Raw genomic sequence first — 20,229 nt, forward strand, 5'->3', positions numbered from 1 at the left:
TAAACACTACTACCGGCTAGTGGCTTCTCTCCTAGGCAGGGTACTTCTAGGAGATGACTGAACTACATTAAATATGTTCACCTCGGTCCCTAAAACCCCAGCAATGACAATCGTTAGAATACGTTCTTTTGGATTATCCTCCACAAAAATGGAAGCTATCTACTCAGTAATTAATTAATTAATTCAGTTCATTAAGACATCTACTGCATATCGCGTTTTTCTTATCAAATTACTGATTTAAATTGCGTGTGGTGGTGCACGCTTGTAATCACAGTACTTGGGAGGCTGAGACCAGAGGATTGTGGTTCATGGCCAGCCTCGGGTACTTAGTGAGGCTCTTTGTAACTCAGTGAGACCCTGTTTCAAAATAAAGAATAAAAAACAGGGCTGGGATTGTAGCTTGGAGGTAGAGTGGCCCTGGCTGGGTTCCATCCCCAGTACTGAAAAAAAAAAAAAGAGAGAGAGAGAAAAGAAAAGAAAAGAAAGAAAGAAAGAATAAAAATAGGGCTAGAGGTGGAGAGCTTGGAGGATGAATTCCTAGAACCCCCCCCCCCACAGAAAATTATGGATTTAAAACTTTTTGGAAGCAACTTAAAGCGCTATGCAGAACGGTATTATTCTCTCTGCATAAACATCACCAGGCTTTAGGCACATGTTTTGATCTGTGAAAAATTAGAATTCCGGGGCTTGGTAAACCATGTGGTTACTGCGTGTCCCGCAATGCATCTTTAAGAGTTACGGAAAATGGATATAACAGAAGCCAATGTCCAAAAGTGCCGTGGGGACTTTTCCCTGTGCTTATACGAACGAATCTTCCGGAATGCTCAGTCTTACACCAGGCTCCTCTAAAGTAGATAATGGGTCTCGTTTTTCAAGACAACTATGTTGTTTCAATCTGCTACCTAAAAACGTATGGTCTGACTCTTGGTTCTCCGCCATTAATGAGTTTCTATGCAAACATTTTGAGTTCAGAAAGACTAATCAACATTAAAAAAAATTCTATGTGTGTGTGTGTGTGTGTGTGTGTGTGTGGTACTGGGGCTGAAACCCAGGGCATTCTACCTTTGAGCAACACCTCCAGCCTTATTTTCTATTTTTACTTTGAAACAGGGTCTCACTGAGTTGCAAAGGGCCTCACTAAGTAGCTGAGGCTGTCCTCAAACCGCGATCCTCCCGTCTCGGCCTCCAGAATGCTGGGATTACAAGCGTGCGCCACCACGCCCGGCTTAAAAAAAAAAATTTAAGTACAACCATCAGCAGTTTAACCAAATCTACTCAGCCGCTCCTCAACATGTGAGAGCGCCCGTCTGCCTGTGCACTTTGAGGTGAAGACCTGAGCAGATTTCACCTCTCTGGCCTGGAGTGGATGAGGAGGGGCGACGCTGGGCTCAGATCCTCTCTTTGCGGTAAATGCTCAAGTGTGACAAGGGCCTGCCCCGGTGAGGACCCCACACTACCTGACGCCTGTTACCTGTCCCTAAGCCCGGGACCCTTCTGGGCTGGCTCTGGTTATGGCTTTAGCCCTGTCTGAGACTCTCCAGACAGAAAGGAATGGTTCCTGTATGTCAGGTGTGAAGAGATTCAATAGGTCCAGGCACCCAGGCAGGGCGCAGGGATTGGGTGCTGAGGTGCGGCTCCATTGTCAAGGAGGGGAGGAGACGAGAGGAGGATGCAGGGCCTAGAGGCTCCTTGCTTCTTCTAGGGCCTCCACTTCCACTAGTGGCAATTGCGGAAGGCTGGATTGATTGCTAGGATCCTGGTGTTATGGGAGGGAGGAGCTTGAGTCAAGCGAACCGAGGGGGCTGAGCGGGTGAGGGCAGGCTGTGGATGTGCGCATGCTCCTCCAACATTAACAGAAAAGCAGGGGGAAAAATTCAGACACCATCTAGTCTGAGGATGCCTGCTCCTCCTTCCCCCAGACAGACTTCACTAATGGACCCAGGGCTTTTCCCATCACACCTGGAGGTGTCTCACAGCCTTCAGGATTACTTGACTCTGAGAGACAGTGATGAAGAATCTGTGTTAGCCTACCTGCTGTGTGAGGCAGGACTGTTGAATACTGTCAGCTTTATCTATCTATGGGTGGGTGAGGTGAGCCCACCCTGGTGCAGCCCTTCACAGAGAACAACCACCGAGCCAGGCGTGGTGGCGCACACTTACAATCCCAGCATTTGGGAGGCTGAGACAGGAGGATCGCGGTTCGTGGCCAGCCTCAGCTACTTGGTGAGGCCCTTTGCAATTCAGTGACATCCTGTTTCAAAATAAAGAATAAAAAATAGGGCTGAGGCGCATCTCTTTGGGGACGGTCCCAGCCCTGGGGCCGGGCTGCAGTGTCTCCTGCACACTCGGCTGCTCTGCCTCCCACGTGGATGAGACCTGGTTGAGGGCCATCACTGAGCACGTTAAGTTTTAGAGTATTCTACTTGTAGATTCATTAGAATCCCCCACTTACAGGATATTAAAACCCTTCTAAGAGACGATCACGGGAAAGGAGCAATAGATTTTGTAAGCTTGCCAGATCGGAGTGTGCGAGCTTTTATGAAAAGTCTCAGAGATGTGGCTCACAGGGCAACGGTTTATGGTCAGCTGCCTTTTGATCTTTCATGTGAAAAATATGTACTTACATATATTGCAGGAAACCTCACCACTTCCTTCCTAAGTGTCGGTCAAAAACACTAATTACCTGACTAATTACACTGTGAAACTTCCCTTACAGATGGTACAAATGAGCCCTTCTCACCCCACAAATTCAGTTGTGACATATCACCAAAAAAAAAAAAAAAAAAAAAAATTAAAAAGGTAGAAATGTTTCAATGGTTTTATTGTAGATAGACTGAACCATTTAAACAAAGCATATAAAAATAAATGAGACACTAAGAAAAATAATCTGTTTTTTCAGAAGACGGAAAAATAACCCTGCTCTATGGGGCTGAAGAGGGCCTGCCAAGGAGCTGACAGCCCCCCGAGAGGCCACCAGAGGCTGGATCCGTATACTTTCTCTACGGACTGGGAGACCTCAGAGGGACTGGACAGTCCTACACTGTTCTGGAATTTTTTTTTTTTTTTCCGGGTCTGGGGATGGAACCTAGGTGCATTTGACCTCTGAGCTATACCCCCTGACCTATTTTTTATTCTTTATTTTTTGAAACAGGGTCTCAATGAGTTGCAGAGGGCCTCACTAAGTAGCTGAGGCTGTCTGTGAACCGCGATCCTCTGGTTTCGGCCTCCTGAATGCTGGGATTACAAGTGTGCGCCACCACGCCCGGCTTCTGTTCTGGAATTTTCATCGTGACTTTCAGGGGCATTCTATGTTCAAGTTCTACCCCCAGCCCTACTCTATTTTGAGTCAGGGTTTCAAGATGTACAGGACCTTGCTAAGTTGCTGAGGCTGGCCTTGTACCTGCAATCCCTGTCTCAGGCACACCCCACCGGGCCAGGCAGGGACTTGCTTTTTACTTTACCTCTGGTCAGGCACTGGGGCAACAGGAGGACACAGCCTCCCCTTCAGATCCGCATTCACAATATTTCACAATGCCACACCTGTATATTTGCCAAAAGAACCAGTACCGACTGAAATGGACTCTAACGGAATGCTGTGGCCCGGGGCAGGAAGCTCTAATGGTGTGGGCTGGTGTGGCGCGAGCTCGGGACAGCCAGGAGCTCTTGCTTCCCGTCCCTCCTCAGTCTGCTGAAGGAGCCAGCCCGCGCCCCGGGAGACACTCACCCGCATCCAGGCTGCCGGTCGCCGCCGTCCAGCCCATGACTGGCGGGATGGCCCCGACCACCGCTCCGACCCACGTGTTGGCAATGCTGAGCCTCTTCAGGGGCGTGTAACAGCAGGTGTACAGGAAGATGTTGAAGGCCCCCAGGGCTCCCGTGAGGGGGTTCACTCCCCAGGTCAGAATGGCGATCCCGGGGACTGCACAGCAAGTGGCGAAGGATACCGCGAGCAGCGGGCTGCAAGAGAAAAGGGCACAAGAGCCATCAGCTCGCCCCAGCGCCATCTTGCCACGGAGGAGCGCCCAGCGAGGCGCATGCAGATGCCTGGGGGGGTCTGGCAGCAGTGCTGGTTTGGCTTCTTCCTTGCTGAGGGAATCCTTTTTACAACACCCACAGCGGGAAGAGATGACTGTGGGAGCCCCGGCTGCCCTTCCTCATTTGCCAGCCCGGAGGAGAGCACTGAGGGACCAAGGAGGGCACCCCGAATTCCAGTACAGGCTGTCCTTCCCCGGCTGGAAGACTTCTGGGCTTCGCTTCATTTTGGCACTAGGACTGAACCCAGGGGCATTCTACCTCAGAGCTACACCCCCAGCCCTATTATTATTATTATTATTATTTATTTTTTTTTTGGTGGTACTGGGGGTGGAACCAGGGGCTTTCTACCTCCGGACTATACTCCCAGACCTATTTTATATTTTATTAGAAAACAGGGTCTCACTAAGTTGCTGAGAGCCTCACTAAGTAGTTGAGGCTGGCTTCAAACCTGTGCGATCCTCCTGTCTCAGCCTCCCAAGTGCTGGGATTACAAGCGTGCACCACCAGGTCCGCTTCCCACAGCCCTATTTTATCTTTTTTTTGGTGGTACTAGGAGTGGAACCCAGGGGCTTTCTACCTCCGGGCTATACTCCCAGACCTATTTTATATTTTATTTGGAAACAGGGTCTCACTAAGTTGCTGAGAGCCTCACTAAGTAGCCGAGGCTGGCTTCGAACCCGTGCGATCCTCCTGTCTCAGCCTCCCAAGCACGGGGATTACAAGCGTGCGCCACCACTCCCGGCCTATTTTATCTTTTTAATTTGCTTGGACCTACGATCCTCCTGCTCTGGCCTCCCAGGTACGCCCACGTGGATTCCACTTTACTTTTCAGTACAGGGACATCATCTCTTTTTTTACAGGGGAGAAGTGGGGATTACCTGAGACTATGTCTACTATGCAGTGTCCCCTGCTAAATTTAGAGCTAAATACGAGACAGCCACGAGGAGACCGCTTACGACACGTGCCGCAGGATGTGGACAAAAAATAGCATCCCTCCTGGAAGCGCTCTCCCTATTCATTTGCCCTGTATTCTAAAGCATCACCTAATTAGCATTAGAGGATAACAATGGTTGGCCGCAGTGAGGACTGTCATTACAGTGTCTGAGGTTTCAGGTTGAGCACGGCCAGTCCCAGGGCACCAGGGGCTGTTGCGTAGCGCCAACACTATAATTTGGTTTATGGATAAGGGGTTTTTCAAAAGGCGCTTGCACAGTGTTATGTGTGTAAAAGAAAACCATCAACTATAATTCTACACTGATAATGATGACTACATGCTTGCTTATCAACAGAGCCTGTTTTTTTTTTGACTGTACTGGGGATGGAACCCAGTGGCATTCTACCTCTGAGTGACCCCCCCAGCCCCCCCCCTTTTTTTATTCTTTATTTTGAAACAGGGTCTCAGTGAATTGCAAAGGGTCTCACTAAGCAGCTGAGGTGATCCTACTGTCTCAGCCTCCCAAATGCTGGGATTACTAGTGTGAGCTGAGCCTGCTTTTTTTTTTTTTTTGGTGGTACCGGGGTTCCTGGAAACCCTTCTACCTCCGGGCTACATTCCCAGACCTATCTTTATACTTTTTTATTTGGAAACAGGGTCTCTTAAGCCAGCGCGCGCGGCTGGCTTCGAACCTGCGCGATCCTCCTGTCTCTGCCTCCCAAGCGCGGGGATTACAAGCGTGCGCCACCACGCCCGGCTCTGAGCCTGCTTTTCATAGTAAATTTTGCATGGAATCTTATGGAAAGCATCTTTTGGGGGGTGTGGGTGGGTGGGGATACTGATAATTGAACCCAGGGGAATTCTACCTCTGAGTTACATCTGCTAGGCCTAGTTTTTATTTTTATTTTTTTTTATTTTGAGACAGGGTCTTTCTAGTCGTTGTGAGGGCCTAAGTTGCTGAAGCTGTCCTCACACCTGTACTCCCGTCTCAGCCTCCTAAGTCCTGGGAATACAAGCATGCGCCGCTGCCACGCCTGGCTGAGAAAGGCTTTTGAGTCTAGATATGTTGTATCCACTGGCTGCATATATGCACATGGCTTGATTCATTCATTTATTCCTTCCTTTTTTAAAGTAATTTTATTAGCCGGGCGTGGTGGCGCACGCTTGTAATCCCTGTGCTTGGGAGGCGGAGACAGGAGGATCGCGCAAGTTCGAAGCCAGCCGTGCTGGCGTAAGAGACCCTGTTTCAAAAATATAAAATAGGTCTGGGAGTGTAGCCCGGAGGAAGAAGGGCTTCCAGGAACCCCAGTACCACCAAAAAAAAAAAAAAAAAAAAAAGTAATTTTATTGACACCTTCTGATTATTCACTAGTGAGACTCAAAAAGGTGCATACACACAGCACTTGGCGTTTCTGCCACATCCCCCTCCCGTCCATGTGAGCGCGACTGCCGCTGACACCTTCATGCACGCACGGGGCATGATTTGAAGCGTTCCCATCCTCCGGCCTCCTTCTCCCTTCTATCTCCTTCCTCTAATCCCCTCCATTCTTCTACGGGTTCTCCCTCCTCATTCACTAAAGTCCCCCCCTTTTTTTATCTTTCTATTTTCTCTCTGGCTTCTACGGAATAGAAAAAACCCATGACCCGTGGCTTTCTGAGACTGGCTGACCTCTGTTCTCCACTTCAATCCATTTTCCTGCAAGTGACATAATTTTGTTCTTCCTTATGGCGGAGTATAACTGCGCTGTATGTATATACCCCGTTTCCTTTATCCACTCGCTTGTTGACCAAGTGGACGTCTAGATTGGTTCCCTAATTTGGCTACCGTGAATTGTGCTGCAATAAACATGGGTATGTGGGCATCACCGCAATAAACACGGGCAGGTGTGCACCACTGCCGTATTCTAAACTTAGTTCTTTTTGAAAGATGCCAAGGAGTGGACAGCTGGGTCGCACGGCCGTCCCATCTCTAGTCTTCCGAGGAACATTCGCGTCCTTAAGAAACCTAAGGAGGCGACTCTGCCTGCTCTCTCCCTGCAGAGGCCATTTCCCAGCTCTGAGTAAAGCCTGTCTGTGTAGTGTTGTGCCAGGTCCCGCGTGGTTCCCCCCTGGGAGGCACAAGTCGCTGGCGAGCGGCTTCTCGGCTGCTCCGGTTTTAGCCACGGCCAGTTTCCCGAGGGAGGCAATCTCTGCCCCACAGTCACAAACGGGAGGTAAGTCCCTCTCTTCCCAGGTGTAGCGTCCGTGGAGGGGGAAGGTTCTGCGCGACACTGCCCTTTAGGAGGGCGCGGGGACAGGGCAGCCCAGCAGCCAAGGACACTGAGCGAAGTCGGTGAAACAAACTTCTTTCAGGTGGTGGTATGGATCGAGTGACCCCGGGACTGTCTGGCTCCTTGACACAGCACACAAGAGAATTTTCCGGATGAAAGATGAAAAAGATGCCTCCGATTTGCTGTCTCATATATGCTCAGAAAGAAGAATTCAGATGTCTAAGAAGCAATGCAAATGTTAGAACTGCTGTTCTTCATTCAGTCAGGTAGTTCATAGCTCCTAAGAACAGATTTTTACCCCCCCATGGGACTCTCAAAAAGCTTGCTTTATTTTGGGCGGGAGAAAACTGTGGCTCATAAACATCTTTATTTTTCCTGAATTGGCCCTTGTGTTAAAAAAAAAAAAAAAAAAAAAAGAAGAAGGTTGTTCACTCCTCCAAGGCCTGTGGAAACCAGTTGGATTCAAAGGTATTAGTGTTCTGAAAAGCCCTTTTTAAAAAGCACACATGAATCTAATTTATTGAGATAGGCAATTTTATGTGGAAGGTTAGTTTCTGACCTGTACTAGAATCACAGAAAAGCTTGAGACTCAATTTTGGTGTTTAAATCAATGTGCTCAGGGGCATGAATGAAAACTGAGGAGGCCGGCAAGCCACGCAAACAAAAATGCAGATCATTACCCAGGACGCCACGGTGGTTCTCAGCACCTGGGCGAGAGGGCCCTGAGTCCCGGCAGTTTAGAGCTCTCTGGTGTTGTGGGCAGAGGTGTTCCAACTGCAAGCTTCATCAAGTTTATTTTCCAGGGATGTTTCCCTTTTCCTAAAACTCTTATTTTGAAAGTAAAATATGCCCAATTCAGAAAATGCGTGGCTAGAAAGCTGGGTGTGGTGGTGCGTGCTTGTAATCTTAGTACTTGGGAAGCTGAGACTGGAGGATTGCAGGTTCAAGAACAGCCTCAGCAATTTAGTGAGGCTCTCAGAAACCGAGTGAGGCCCTGTTTCCAAATACGAAATAAACACACTGTTCATATCTGTGTAGCCTTTTGACAGTGCTATATCTACTTAAAAGAATAATTGCGAGCTGGGTGTGGTGGCCCATGCGTACAATCCCAGTAGTTGAAAGGCTGAGACAGGAGGATCTAGGTTTGCGGCCAGCCTCAGCTACTTGGTGAGGTCCTCCACAATTTAGTGAGACTCTGTTTCAAAAGAAATAATAAAAAATAGGGCTGTGGGTGTAGCTTAGAGGCAGAATGTCCCTGGTTTCCATCTCCAGTACTAAATAAATAAATAAATAAATAAATAAATAAATAAATATTTGAAGCCAGGCGTGGTGGTGCACCGCTGTAATCCCAGCTACTCAGGAGGCTCAGGCAGGAGTATAGCAAATCTAAGGCTAGCCTGGGCAACCTGAGGAGACCTTGTCTCAAAATAAAATTTTTTAAAAGGTCTGGGGCTATAGTTTGGTGGCAGAGCATTTATCTAGCATGCATGCGTCTCCATGTTCAATCTCCAGTATCAACATACACACACACACACACACACACACACACACACACACACATGAACATACTAAACTGGTTTTGTTACTTGTTTTATTTCAATATAGCTTGATAATTCTCATGCCATTAAGTATTTCTTTTTTGTTATTTATTTATTTATTTATTGCAGGTCTGGGGATGGAACCCAGGGACATTCGACCTCTGAGCTACACCCCCTGTCCTATTTTTTATTCTTTATTTTGAAACCAGGTCTCACTGAGTTGCAGAGGGCCTCATTAAGTAGCTGAGGCTGTCTGCAAACTGTGATCCTCTGGTCTCAGCCTCCAGAATGCTGGGATTACAAGCGTGCGCCACTATGCCCCGGGACTTTTTTGTTACTATTAATAGCGACACAGTGGCCTATTCTGGGGGTACACACAACTTACTCAGTCAGCATACCCTTTTTGGACAGTAGTATTTCTTTTCCTTCCTTTCTTTAAAAAAAAAAAAAAAAAGAGAGAGAGAGAATTGAACCATGGACTTGTACCACTGAGCTACTTTTTCTTTTGAAACAGGTCTCGCTAAGTTCCGATGTGCTGGCTCCAGCCCTGCAATCCCATCTCAGCCTCCCATGTACTGGAACTGTAGGCAGGTGCACATCACTGAGGTTGGTGGCAGCTGCTGCTGCTGCTTCTTCTTCTTTTTTTTTTTTTTTGGTACTGAGGATTGCACCCAGGAGCATTCTACTTCTGAGCTACACCTTCAGCCCTATTTTTTATTCTTCATTTTGAAACAGGGTCTCATTAAGTTGCTAGCACCTAAGTCGCTGAGGCTGGCCATGAACCTGTGATCCTCCTGCCTCAGCCTCCCAAGTACTGGGATTATAAGCATGTGCCACCACACCCGGCTTTCTTCTTTTTTTATTTTAAATTTTTTAAATTTTTTATTATTTTAAAATTTATTTTTATTTTTGTGGGTCTGGGGATGGAACCCAGGGGCATTTGACCTCCAAGCTACATCCCCTGCCCTATTTTTTTATTCTTTATTTTGATACAGGGGCTCACTAAGTTGCAGAGGGCCTCACTAAGTTGCTGAGGCTGTCCTTGAACCGCGATCCTCAGGTCTCAGCCTCCCGAATGTTGGGATGACAAGCGTGTGCCACCATGCCCGGCTCTTCTTCTTAATTAGATATTATGTTGGGCTGAATTTCTTAGGGACAGACCTTTGTTCACAGCATCAACTAGGCCAAATTTTGAGGAGAAATTCCTAGAGGTCAAACTGCTAAGCCAGGAGATATGCACATTTTTAAAGAGATTTTACATATACTGCCAATTTTATTCCAGTCTACTGTTTTACCCTCCAGCCAGCAGCACAGGAGAGCGCCGCTTTCAGAACCTATAACAGGGATGTGCATCAAAAACAAACCAACCAACCCCAAATTTGCCAACAGCACAGATGAAAAATGGCATTACGCATCTCTAAAATACCCTTGAAATTAAGAGTAAAAGAAGTTTATTGAGATAATATTTTCTTCATTTTAGGGATGAGAAACTGAGACTCCATACGAGTAGAATAACTTAGAAGTAGGCCCCGTGTCAGGTTTATTTGCTAGTTCATCGATTTAACCCAGAGTTTCCCAGGGCGCACTAGTGTGGTGCCTCGGGACCTTCTCTGAGGGTCTGCGGGGGTCTGGGGGGGGGGTTGAGCCTTTAGTCTGGTCAGTGTCAGCTGCGTGCAGATTGCTGTGTTTAACCTCTTTCAGTTTACCCCATCATTCACATAGTCTAATGCTCTACTGCAAAATCCAAATGGAAATAACTAGAAAGTGCTAAAAGAGAAAAGAAAAAGGGATAGATACAGGACATACCAGCGATCAGATCCGCTTTCTGGCAGGACCACTCTGCCTGTCCTGGGAAGTCCAGGCAAGCAGATACTTATTCACTCCAGGAGAGAGGCTCAAATTAGGCATTGGGGGGGGGGGATCATGAGCCATCAAACTATAATTCTTATCAAACGCCCAGCTATAAGGAACAGCCTTCGGCTAGCTTGTATCTTTGATCTATCTTGCAGACTTTTCAAAGTACACTGAGCCAATTTGATCAGTAGAGAGCAGACAGACGCCCTGCTCTCTGGAGCCTCTAAGGCAGCCGGGGTGACCACGGCTGGCCTCCTCGCTCTTGGCTTTATTTTGTCCCTCCCTGGCTCTGTTTTCCGACCATCTTGTTATATTCTGCGTATCTTTGCAAGTTACCTGAAGTCTCGTTTGAAACAAGGCAGAGTGAAAATGTTAAACAAACAAAAGGCTAACTCCAGGATTTTGGTTAGAATCTTTGTGTACAATAAAAATGCACAGTGAAAGAAGTAAAGACTCTGTTTTTCAGGTATAAGTAGGAAGCGGACAAGCAATAACCATGGCTCTGAGACTGGGTTACTTTTTGGAGTTTGATTTACTATGAAATCTTAAATATCATGGCAATATTGAAGTTGCTGGAGTTCAGCTGTTTTAATAAAGAGATGTATTTAGAGGTAGAAAAAAGTCCCAAAAGAGAGTTCCCTTCTCATTCTAGTTAATTTTTTTCTACTTCAGCGAACATAAAATGAGGTCAGAGCTGGGCGTGGTGGCGCACGCTTGTAATCCCCGCGCTTGGGAGGCGGAGACAGGAAGATCGCGCAGGTTCGAAGCCAGCCGCGCTGGCTTACGAGACCCTGTTTCAAAATATAAAATAGGTCTGGGAGTGCAGCCCGGAGGTAGAAGGGCTTCCAGGAACCCCAGGACCACCAAAAAAAAAAAAAAAAAAAAAGAGGTCAGAGCTAAATCTCAAAGATCTGAACAGCAAGTCTGCCAAGGACTGCCTTCTTATCTCAGGTTGACCATCCATATAGTCTTTCTCCCAGTCAGACCATTGGGCTCTTGATCAGAAAACCCACCTGCTCTTCCCACTCTTAGGGAGTTTTGGAAGTATCCTAAACCTGGGAATATTTCCAGGTATATAGGACGTACCAGCAATCAGATCTGCTTTCTGGTGGGAACCGCTCTGCCTGTCCTGGGAGGTCCAGGCAAGCAGATCCTTATTCACCTCCCGAGAGAGGCTCAAATTAGGCATTTGGGGTGGGGGTGGGGATCAGGACATGTACTGACGTGCAGATATAACGTTATTTTTTTATCACTTATTCTTTATTTAAAGTTCAATTTCTTTCTTCATTGATCTCTGTGTGTGTGTGTGTATGTATGTGTGTGTGTGTGTGTGTGTGTGTGTGTGTGTGTGTGTCACTGGGGATTGAACCCAGGTTATTCTACCTCCGAGCTACACTCCCAGCCCTATTTCTTATTCTTTGAAACAGGTCTCACTAAGTTGCAAAGGGCCTAAGTAGCTGACACTGGCTTTGAATCTGAGATCCTCCTGTCTCAGCCTCCCAAGTCCTGGGATTACAAGTGCACCACCACGCCATGCTTTCATATTTAAATTCCTTGACAGTTTGCTTCTGTTTCAGGTGCCATGGTGACAGCTGGCTTCCAGAGGCCAGAGGAGGAGGAACAGGCCTGAGACAGCCTCCTTGGGCTTCGCTGGGCTCAGAGCCATCCTAAGGGAGAGGCCTCGGGAACTCTGGGCAGATCCTGGACACACGGTTCCACCTAACTGTGGCTCCTGGGCCAGGAGCATCAGCAACCTGTTAGGAATCCAGTGACCTGGAGGCTTGCGAGGGTCTGAGAACCATGGGTACCCCGTTACCATGGCGATGCTGGTCCCTTCTGCACATGGGGCTGCAGAAGCTCCAGCTCCGGAGCCGACTGTGCCTCTAGATGCACGTCTGTGAGCATGTGCTGGTGGAGAGGAGCCAGGGCTGTGGGCTGCAGAGGAGCTGCGCGCATCCACCTGGGTTCAACTCAGCCCCGCAGCTACAAGCGCTGCTTGGGTGAGCGGAAGCAAGTGTGGCAACGGCCTGGACGACTCCCCCTCTACTACTGCGTCTGTGGGAGCATTTCATAACAGAATGTTTAAAAATGCCTTAGTATTACTCTTACTATTATATTCTGGTTTCCTGATGGCAGTATAACTAAGCCTACTGGTCACGAACCTGAGTGTGAGTTCTAGTTCTGACCCTGGTGTTAACTAGCTGTGTAATGGGGCAACTTACTTGACATCTCTGGTCCTTCGTGTCCCCAACTGTAAAGCAGGGGCTGTTTTTTTTTTCTTTTTTTGGTGGTACTGGGGTTCCTGGAAGCCCTTCTACCTCCGGGCTACACTCCCAGATCTATTTTTACATTTTTATTTGGAAACAGGGTCTCCTAAGCCAGCGCACGCGGCTGGCTTCGAACCTGCGCAATCCTCCTGTCTCTGCCTCCCAAGTGCGGGGATTACAAGCGTGCGCCACCACGCCCGGCCTGTAAAGTAGGGGCTGTTTTAAAGGCTCTTTCTGTGGCAGTACTGAAGCTCAAGTCAAACGTGCTTAGGTTAAAAGGCTCGATTAGAAGTCCAGAGGAAAGGCAGCCGTCCCTGCGCTGTGTGTGATCTACAGCAGATCGCTTAACCTACAGCCCGCACTTCTCCATCTGTACAGGGGGAGAAACTTCACGGAGCTGTCTGGAGAATGAACTGCAATGACGAGGTAAATGAAACGCTTAGCAGAGGCCTTACGAATGAGCACGGTGTTTACTCCTTCCTGCGTCCGCTCTTTCACCCATTCAAACTCCTCACCGCCCATAAAGTCAACCCCTGTGCAAAGTGTGGTAACACGGAAGGAACAGAATGAGGACGCACAGTCTAGGAAGGAAGGCAGACAGCCACATCTTAGCGCAAGTGCTACGCGCTCTCACAGAGTACACCTAGCTCCAAGAACAAGAACAGACACAATGAGACGGAATCACTGAAATACGGAGGATCCATTCAAATGGAGCTGGAGGTGGGGCTGATAAAACCAGTCAACTGCTTCTCCTGATTTAGCTTTTTAGACTTCTAAAGATATGTGCGTAGAAACTTGTGGCTATAAGACTATTTTAATTTAGAATTACAATTAGCAATTTAACTTTATTATATCAAGTTGCAAAACATAAGCTAGCAACAGGAAAAACCAGACGGATCATATGCAGAGCATCTTTTTAAAATGATGCTCCTGCCGGGCATGGTGGTGCACGCCTGTAATCCCAGCATCCGGAAGGCTGAGACCGGAGGACCGCAGTTCACAGCCAGCCTCAGCTACTTAGTGAGGCACTCCGCAACCCAGTGAGACCCTATTTCAAAATAAAGAATAAAAAAAATAGGGCTTGGAGACGGGTGTGGTGGTGCACACTTGTAATCCCAGCATTTGGGAGGCTGAGACAGGAGGGTCACGGTTCACGGGCAGCCTCAGTTACTTAGTGAGGCCCTCCGCAACTTAGTGAGACCCTGTTTCAAAATAAAGAATAAAAAAATAGGGCAGGGGGGTGTAGCTCGGAGGTCGAATGTCCCTGGGTTCCACCCCCAAATCTGCAAAACAAATAAATAAATAATAAATAAATAAAATAAAATAAAAGAAGATGGTGCTCCTGCCCACTGTCAGCAGCAGCTGTGATGACCTTTACTGTGACCACAGGAGCTAACATCTCTGTGCTGGGTTCTCGTTGTGGTGAGTTTATGTGGGAAAGGGCAGAAATGTATGTGAATGGCATGTGATATTGAAAAAAAATCTTATTTTCAAGAACATAAAATAAACGTGTAAGGATCAGAGTGCTATTTGATGGGAGGGGGGTAGAAAAAAGATCCAGTGATTTTCTTGAAGTAAAAAAAAACAACAACAACAACAAAAAATAACCCTTCCTATTCATTCAGCCATGCAAATAGGTTCATGGTTTGTGGTGAGAGTTGAATGAGGACGGATCTCAACACTCATATGCAAAACTGAATTACATTTCCAGCTGAGCTCTCTCTCCACTGAGCACCGGCACTCAGGATCTTTCCACTCGTGTCTTTCCTGCCCAGGAAAACTGGAGGGGGAAAAAAAAACCCTAATAGAAAGGAGAATAGGGAGATCTGTCCATATATTTCTATAAATTAGTTTTCCTTTTTAAAAATATGTCATTGCTTTGTTTATTCACCACCAGTTCTTCTGTAGCTCTATCAAAGTGGAATTTTCTGCAGACATTAAGAACAAATAAGAGAGCTACCAGCTTTATTTTGATGTTTATTCGTTACATTTAAGAAATGTAATTTAAATGGCCTGACTTTTAAATTACTTTCTGGAGAAAAGCAGGCTGTTTAAGAAATGTGTCGGGAGGGCTATGAAATGTTCTATTAGATTAAGAAAGCCTTGTATTTTGAGCAACTCTGCAGGTAATTGGTTTATACGAAAATTAATCTCATGCTTTTGGTCATTCTTCCAGAATAAATTATTTTTAAATTACAAAATAAAATTTCCTGTCTTCAAAAACAAAAGAAATCCCCAAACCTTAATCAAACCAAGCCAATTTAACTTTAATTTCCTGCAGAAATCTCACATTTGAGCTTTGAAATGAATTTTAGGGAGAAGTTTCCACAGATAGCTGTTCTAAAGCTATCTCCCCAGAATATGACTAGGACTTTTATATTTCTGAATAAGTTTCCAGTTATGGATACTGTAAAGGTAGCAGAGGACTGATATAAATTCAGAACTTAGGGAAAATGTAGACTTATTTCAAAGAAGAAATTTAAAAGACATGCAAAAATAAGCAGAGATTATTTTTAACTTGTTATTGGTTATACTCAGAACATGGAGAACGTGGGATTATTTAAAATTTATTTTTTCAATGAAGAAAGCCAAGCAGATCTGAGCTAAATGAGGTTTTTAAAATCAACTGAAAGACTTTTACTGATCTAGGGAAAGACTGGCTGTAGAATAACAACAGAATACAAAACAAAATACCGCGATGAACATTCCCCCTCCGTTGACCTCTGAGATGCTGCCTTCTTGTTCAGAAGTAAATGGTTACTCTTGATTTATGTTATATTAGTCCAGTTTAAATTAAGGAAAAGATATTTGCTCATCAAAGACTCTGGGCCTTTTGGGGAGAAGTGATTCCTACTCTTTGATCCCATCCATGAAAATGAGAGTTTCCAGTGTAAGAGCCCAATCTCTTAATCTATTTCTCAAACCACTTGAAGGCAGGGACCACCAACTGACTCCCTCCACGCTGTTCCACAACACCTAGTGCCGGCCACGCGGGGGACACAGACTTTTCCTTTCCTGAGTTGAGCCAGATGGTTTAATTTTCTGACCCTCCTCCCAAGTTTTAATTTATAGGACCTTATTAAAAAAGCAGCTTTGTTCACCTCCACAAAATAGAGTCAATGAATTTTAAAGAGTCTTTGAAAAGCTTTAATAACACACAACTTATAAAAAGTGAAGCTGGGACATAAAGCTCTCCATCCCTGCAGTTCTGGGGCCTACGTGGGAGCGGTGTGGGAGGCAGGCCCGGCCTGATGGCGCCCTGCACCCACCTTTGGACAGAGGCTTTGGCATCCGCGGGGGCCAGGCTGGCAAGAAGAAGGAGGAAAGGAGTGGGCCTATCTAAAAGAAAAGACTGGCCGCTCAGGTGTGGCTCGCAGACAGCCCGTGGAGATGCACAAAGCGGCCCAGTAATCTGGGGCCCGATGTGAACATCCTGTACTTTTACACACTGTCCCATATTTTTACACACCAGCAGCTAATGCCAGCTGTAGGGAAGCAAGCAGGACAAAGGGAGACACCTCTGTAGGATTTGGTCTGACGGCCATTGCTTTCATCCCCGGGTCTAGGCAACATATCTCCTCTGGCAAGGGTCTACCCCATTTTGTGAGTTGACCCAGAACTGACCTCCTCCTCCCTCCCCTCTCCAGTGCTCCTCGCCATCTCCTGTTTGCCAATCCTGACTCATCCTCTCGGAAGGATGAAGTCCCTGGGCTTCAGAGAGCAACAAGGGCTAGGGGTGGAGCGCGGTGGAGGCGTGCGAGACCCTGGGCTGGATCCACAGTGCCGCCATACAACAAAACCACCACCAGCACACTCCTCGAGGACGTTTTCCTTCACCCCTCCTCGGCTGGCCTCCATGTCTTCCCTGGGCCGCTTCCTAGTCCTTCCGCCGGCAGGACCTGCTGCCTCGTGCCCACATCTATAAGCACAGGCCTATATGAGTATGTGCAGTGATTCTGTAGAACTCATCTATACCTAAACATGGCGCCCAAGCGAACCCTTACAGACCATGAGAGAGAACATTCCCCTACGGCTGCCACTCACAACACCAACCAGGTCGGTCTTTCCACAACATCTTATTGGAGGAGTCCACGAACCTAGATACTTGTAAAAGGTGTTTGCTCCTGCGTGTTTTCCAAATGGCTGCAAGAGTTATGGATAGGATAGTTGCTATCATAAGTTACCAGTCACAGGACTAAGTCATTATGATCTGATAGCTACATCTTTACATATTTATTAGGGTGTCTGGGTATTTCCTGGTTATAAGGGACATGGGAACCGAGGAATCTCCCATCAGTAGGGTTGCCATAGACAAGTGCCAACAACTCAAAGTGCTTCAAAATAGTCAGAAATGCTTTCTCCTATTTCCTCGTGACAGTAAAAGAAAAGAGTGTGGCTTTCAGAGGAATGCAGCGCTCCCCTCCTTCACCCGCTGTGATGATTGCGCACGGTGATCTGTCCAAAGACATTGCGGTGACCTCTCACACCACCGATCATAATATCGAATGATTTCATTTGAGGAACAGACTTCTCTACAGTAACACCTCGGTTACTGAGAGGAGACTAAATTTGTTCTTCCTGCCGCTTCAAATCAGGATGAGAAAAAGAAAGAAATTCCTATACTTATAAAATGTTTATGTTCTTATTACATTAGCAATATATACACACCAAGAGACTAATCATAACAATCCTTAGAAACTGTGCAGAGCTTCAGCCTGGTCCGGGTCTGTGCCTATTAGACCAGGGTGACTGGGTGATGAAGAATATTCCCAGCTCCCCTGCAGCCCACAAGATGTTTACATTTGCTTAAGTGCTTACTGGTAAAACCTTCAGTAAATTTGAAAAATGTCTCCTGCAAATCCCTATAATACTTAAGCTAAACCCTGTTCTTTAAGTTAATAATGCCAACCAAACAACCCATTCATTTCATTTCTAAAACTCCATCTTCATCATTCATCCTAAAGCTGGGTGCTGGCTGACCCTGGTCCCGGGTGTTTTAATGTATCCTCTCTCCGTGACCCTTCGCCCCGCTCTTATCATGCAATCTGTCCTGCTCACAGCCCACACCTACTGCTGGAACACAAGTTATGGATCACGCTCCTCTGATCCATTAAGTTGGAAAAACTAATGCTGACACCAACTACTTCCGTGTCAGCATCGCCAACTGGAAAATGGATTAATTCACAGGAGACATAATCAAAATACAACTGGGCCCAGCCCAGGCCCCCTTCTCAGGAGGCGTCCGCCACTCCGTCCACTCCACCCTTATCTGCGTCTTTGTCTGCCCTCCCAGAGACTTTCTTGTTTGTACCACTTATTTGTCTCGCTCGACACATATTTATGGGCTGCCTTGTGCCGTCCGCTAAGCATTCTGTACATCTGGCAAAATTTTCATCCACATGATAAAGCTTTGAGCATTATAAAAACAAAATTGATGCTGCAGGTAACTTTACAGGTGAGCAATAAATTTTTGATGAGTTGACTACAAGAGGAAATTACTGAATTCTAAAATATTTAGCAGAAACATTAAGCCTTGACATTCTTAATAAAGAAGGCTTTTAATTAGGACAGACTAGAAAAAGGATATCACTTTAAAAAATACATGTGTGTTGGGGGAGGCTACCAAGTACTGTGTGCATGTATGCCACTGTCAACATGATTTAAACTATGACCTGAGACTACAATGCACCAATAAAAACAGATTGAAAAAAAATACACATGTAAGGTACATTAGAAGTTTAAGTGGCAAAGACTTCAAGTTTGATAAAGAAGGCAGAGTCAAGGTGTCTGCATTCCTCTCTGGAAACAGCAACAAGGAAAACAGAAGACAGAAGATTCCACCGTTGCTGGGACCAAGAAACACTGTTAAATATTGCAGAAGCCGGAGTAGAGTGTGAAAAGAGGCAGGACTCTGCTTCTGAGACAAAAGAGAAGTCTTATGAAGATCCCCTTAAAAATCTCTTCTTCACAGGTTGATTGCAAAACACAGAAGGATCTGATGTGTGTGTGTGTTTGTGTGTGTGTGTGTGTGTGTGTTGGGGGTGGGAGGGGTGGATTATAGTCAGGAAATCATAAACTGAGAGCGGCTGGAGATGAACGTGGGACCTCAGGAGCTACTAGAGCAAGGAGCACGCTGTGCTGGGAGGAGGTGTGAGCTTTAGGTCTTAGGTGCCCCCTGAAAAAATCACGTAAGCTTATTGTTCTCTGCAATCATTTCCCTGGCACCAGGTCCTGGACCAGGAATGAAATATCAGGCCCATGTTTCTGCAGTCAAATTTTCTCTCCCAAAGCTTTGGAACTGGACAAAGGATCCAGCTGGGAGAGAGTGAGCGAGTGAGTGAGTGAGTGAGAAAGGAGAGAGAGAGAAAGAGAGAGAGAGAGAGAGAAACGGATATGAATGAATGAATGAAGTGAGGTGCAGAGAAAGGCAGAGGTGCAGAGGGAAGGCACCCCTAAGCTGCAGCTCAGAAGTGGTAAGAGGCCACTCTTCCCAGAAGAGGAGAAATCGCAGAGTAACTGGACAAAACTGCTGATCTAACAGGCCTCTGTCTAGTAAGGAAGACCAACCTGTCCAAATGTCAGAAGAAAAGGGCCCAGTGGGGCAGCTCAGTGCGAGAAGTCCCTGGAGCCCATAAGGGCCCCCGGGTTCCCGACAACTTCCACACATAGGCATCAAAACACCAGGAGCTCTGTGGCGCTGGAAGAATGCTCGGCCTTATGATGCTTATCTTAGAACAAAATACTGGGGGCTCTTCATTTTTAACCGTCCCTTCTTCTGACCCTTCCCTTTGGCCACGCTGAAACTACTAAATCCATTTTATCCCAGTTAGGACCAGTGATGCACGGAGGCGCAGAGCCTTGTTAAATGGGGGGGGGGGGTGACGTGCAGGGAAGGGAGTTACTAGTGAGGGTATAACAATGGCAGAGAAGAGCCGGGCGTGGTGGTGCACGCTTGTAATCTCAGCATTTGGGAGGCTGAGACAGGGGGATCGTGGTTCACAGCCAGCCTCAGCTACTTAGTGAGACTTTGCAACTCAGTGAGACCCTGTTTCAAAATAAAGAGAATAAAAAATTAGGGCTGGGGTGTAGCTCAGAGGTAGAATGCTCCTGGGTTGCATCCCCAGTAACACACACACACACACACACACACACACACACACACACACACACGAGGCGGCTCAGAGGCCTCAGAAGCCCCCTTTTGAGTTTCCTGATGATAAGCTCCCCCTGGCCGGCCGGCTTGTGTGGACTGAAGAGCAGAAGGCGAGGTCGCCAGGCTGGGATGGGGCTGTGCAGCCCGAGGGCACAGATGTGTGGTCTGGCTCACCGTT

The 20,229-nt window shown here is 46.8% G+C and overlaps 1 protein-coding gene across 1 annotated transcript in view; it reads right to left on the reverse strand.

Annotated features, from left to right (window-relative positions):
* Positions 1-20,229, reverse strand: part of COX10 (cytochrome c oxidase assembly factor heme A:farnesyltransferase COX10) — a gene marked incomplete at both ends in the record, with an annotated part of 126,498 nt that overhangs the window by 9,056 nt on the left and 97,213 nt on the right. The window contains one exon of the mRNA XM_080713937.1: positions 3,725-3,957. Within this exon, the coding sequence (XP_080570063.1) occupies positions 3,725-3,957 (233 nt within the window). The remainder of the gene's footprint in view (positions 1-3,724; positions 3,958-20,229) is intronic.

The sequence above is a fragment of the Muscardinus avellanarius genome (genome assembly GCF_963383645.1).
Source record: "Muscardinus avellanarius genome assembly, chromosome: 16".
NCBI lineage: Eukaryota > Metazoa > Chordata > Mammalia > Rodentia > Gliridae > Muscardinus > Muscardinus avellanarius.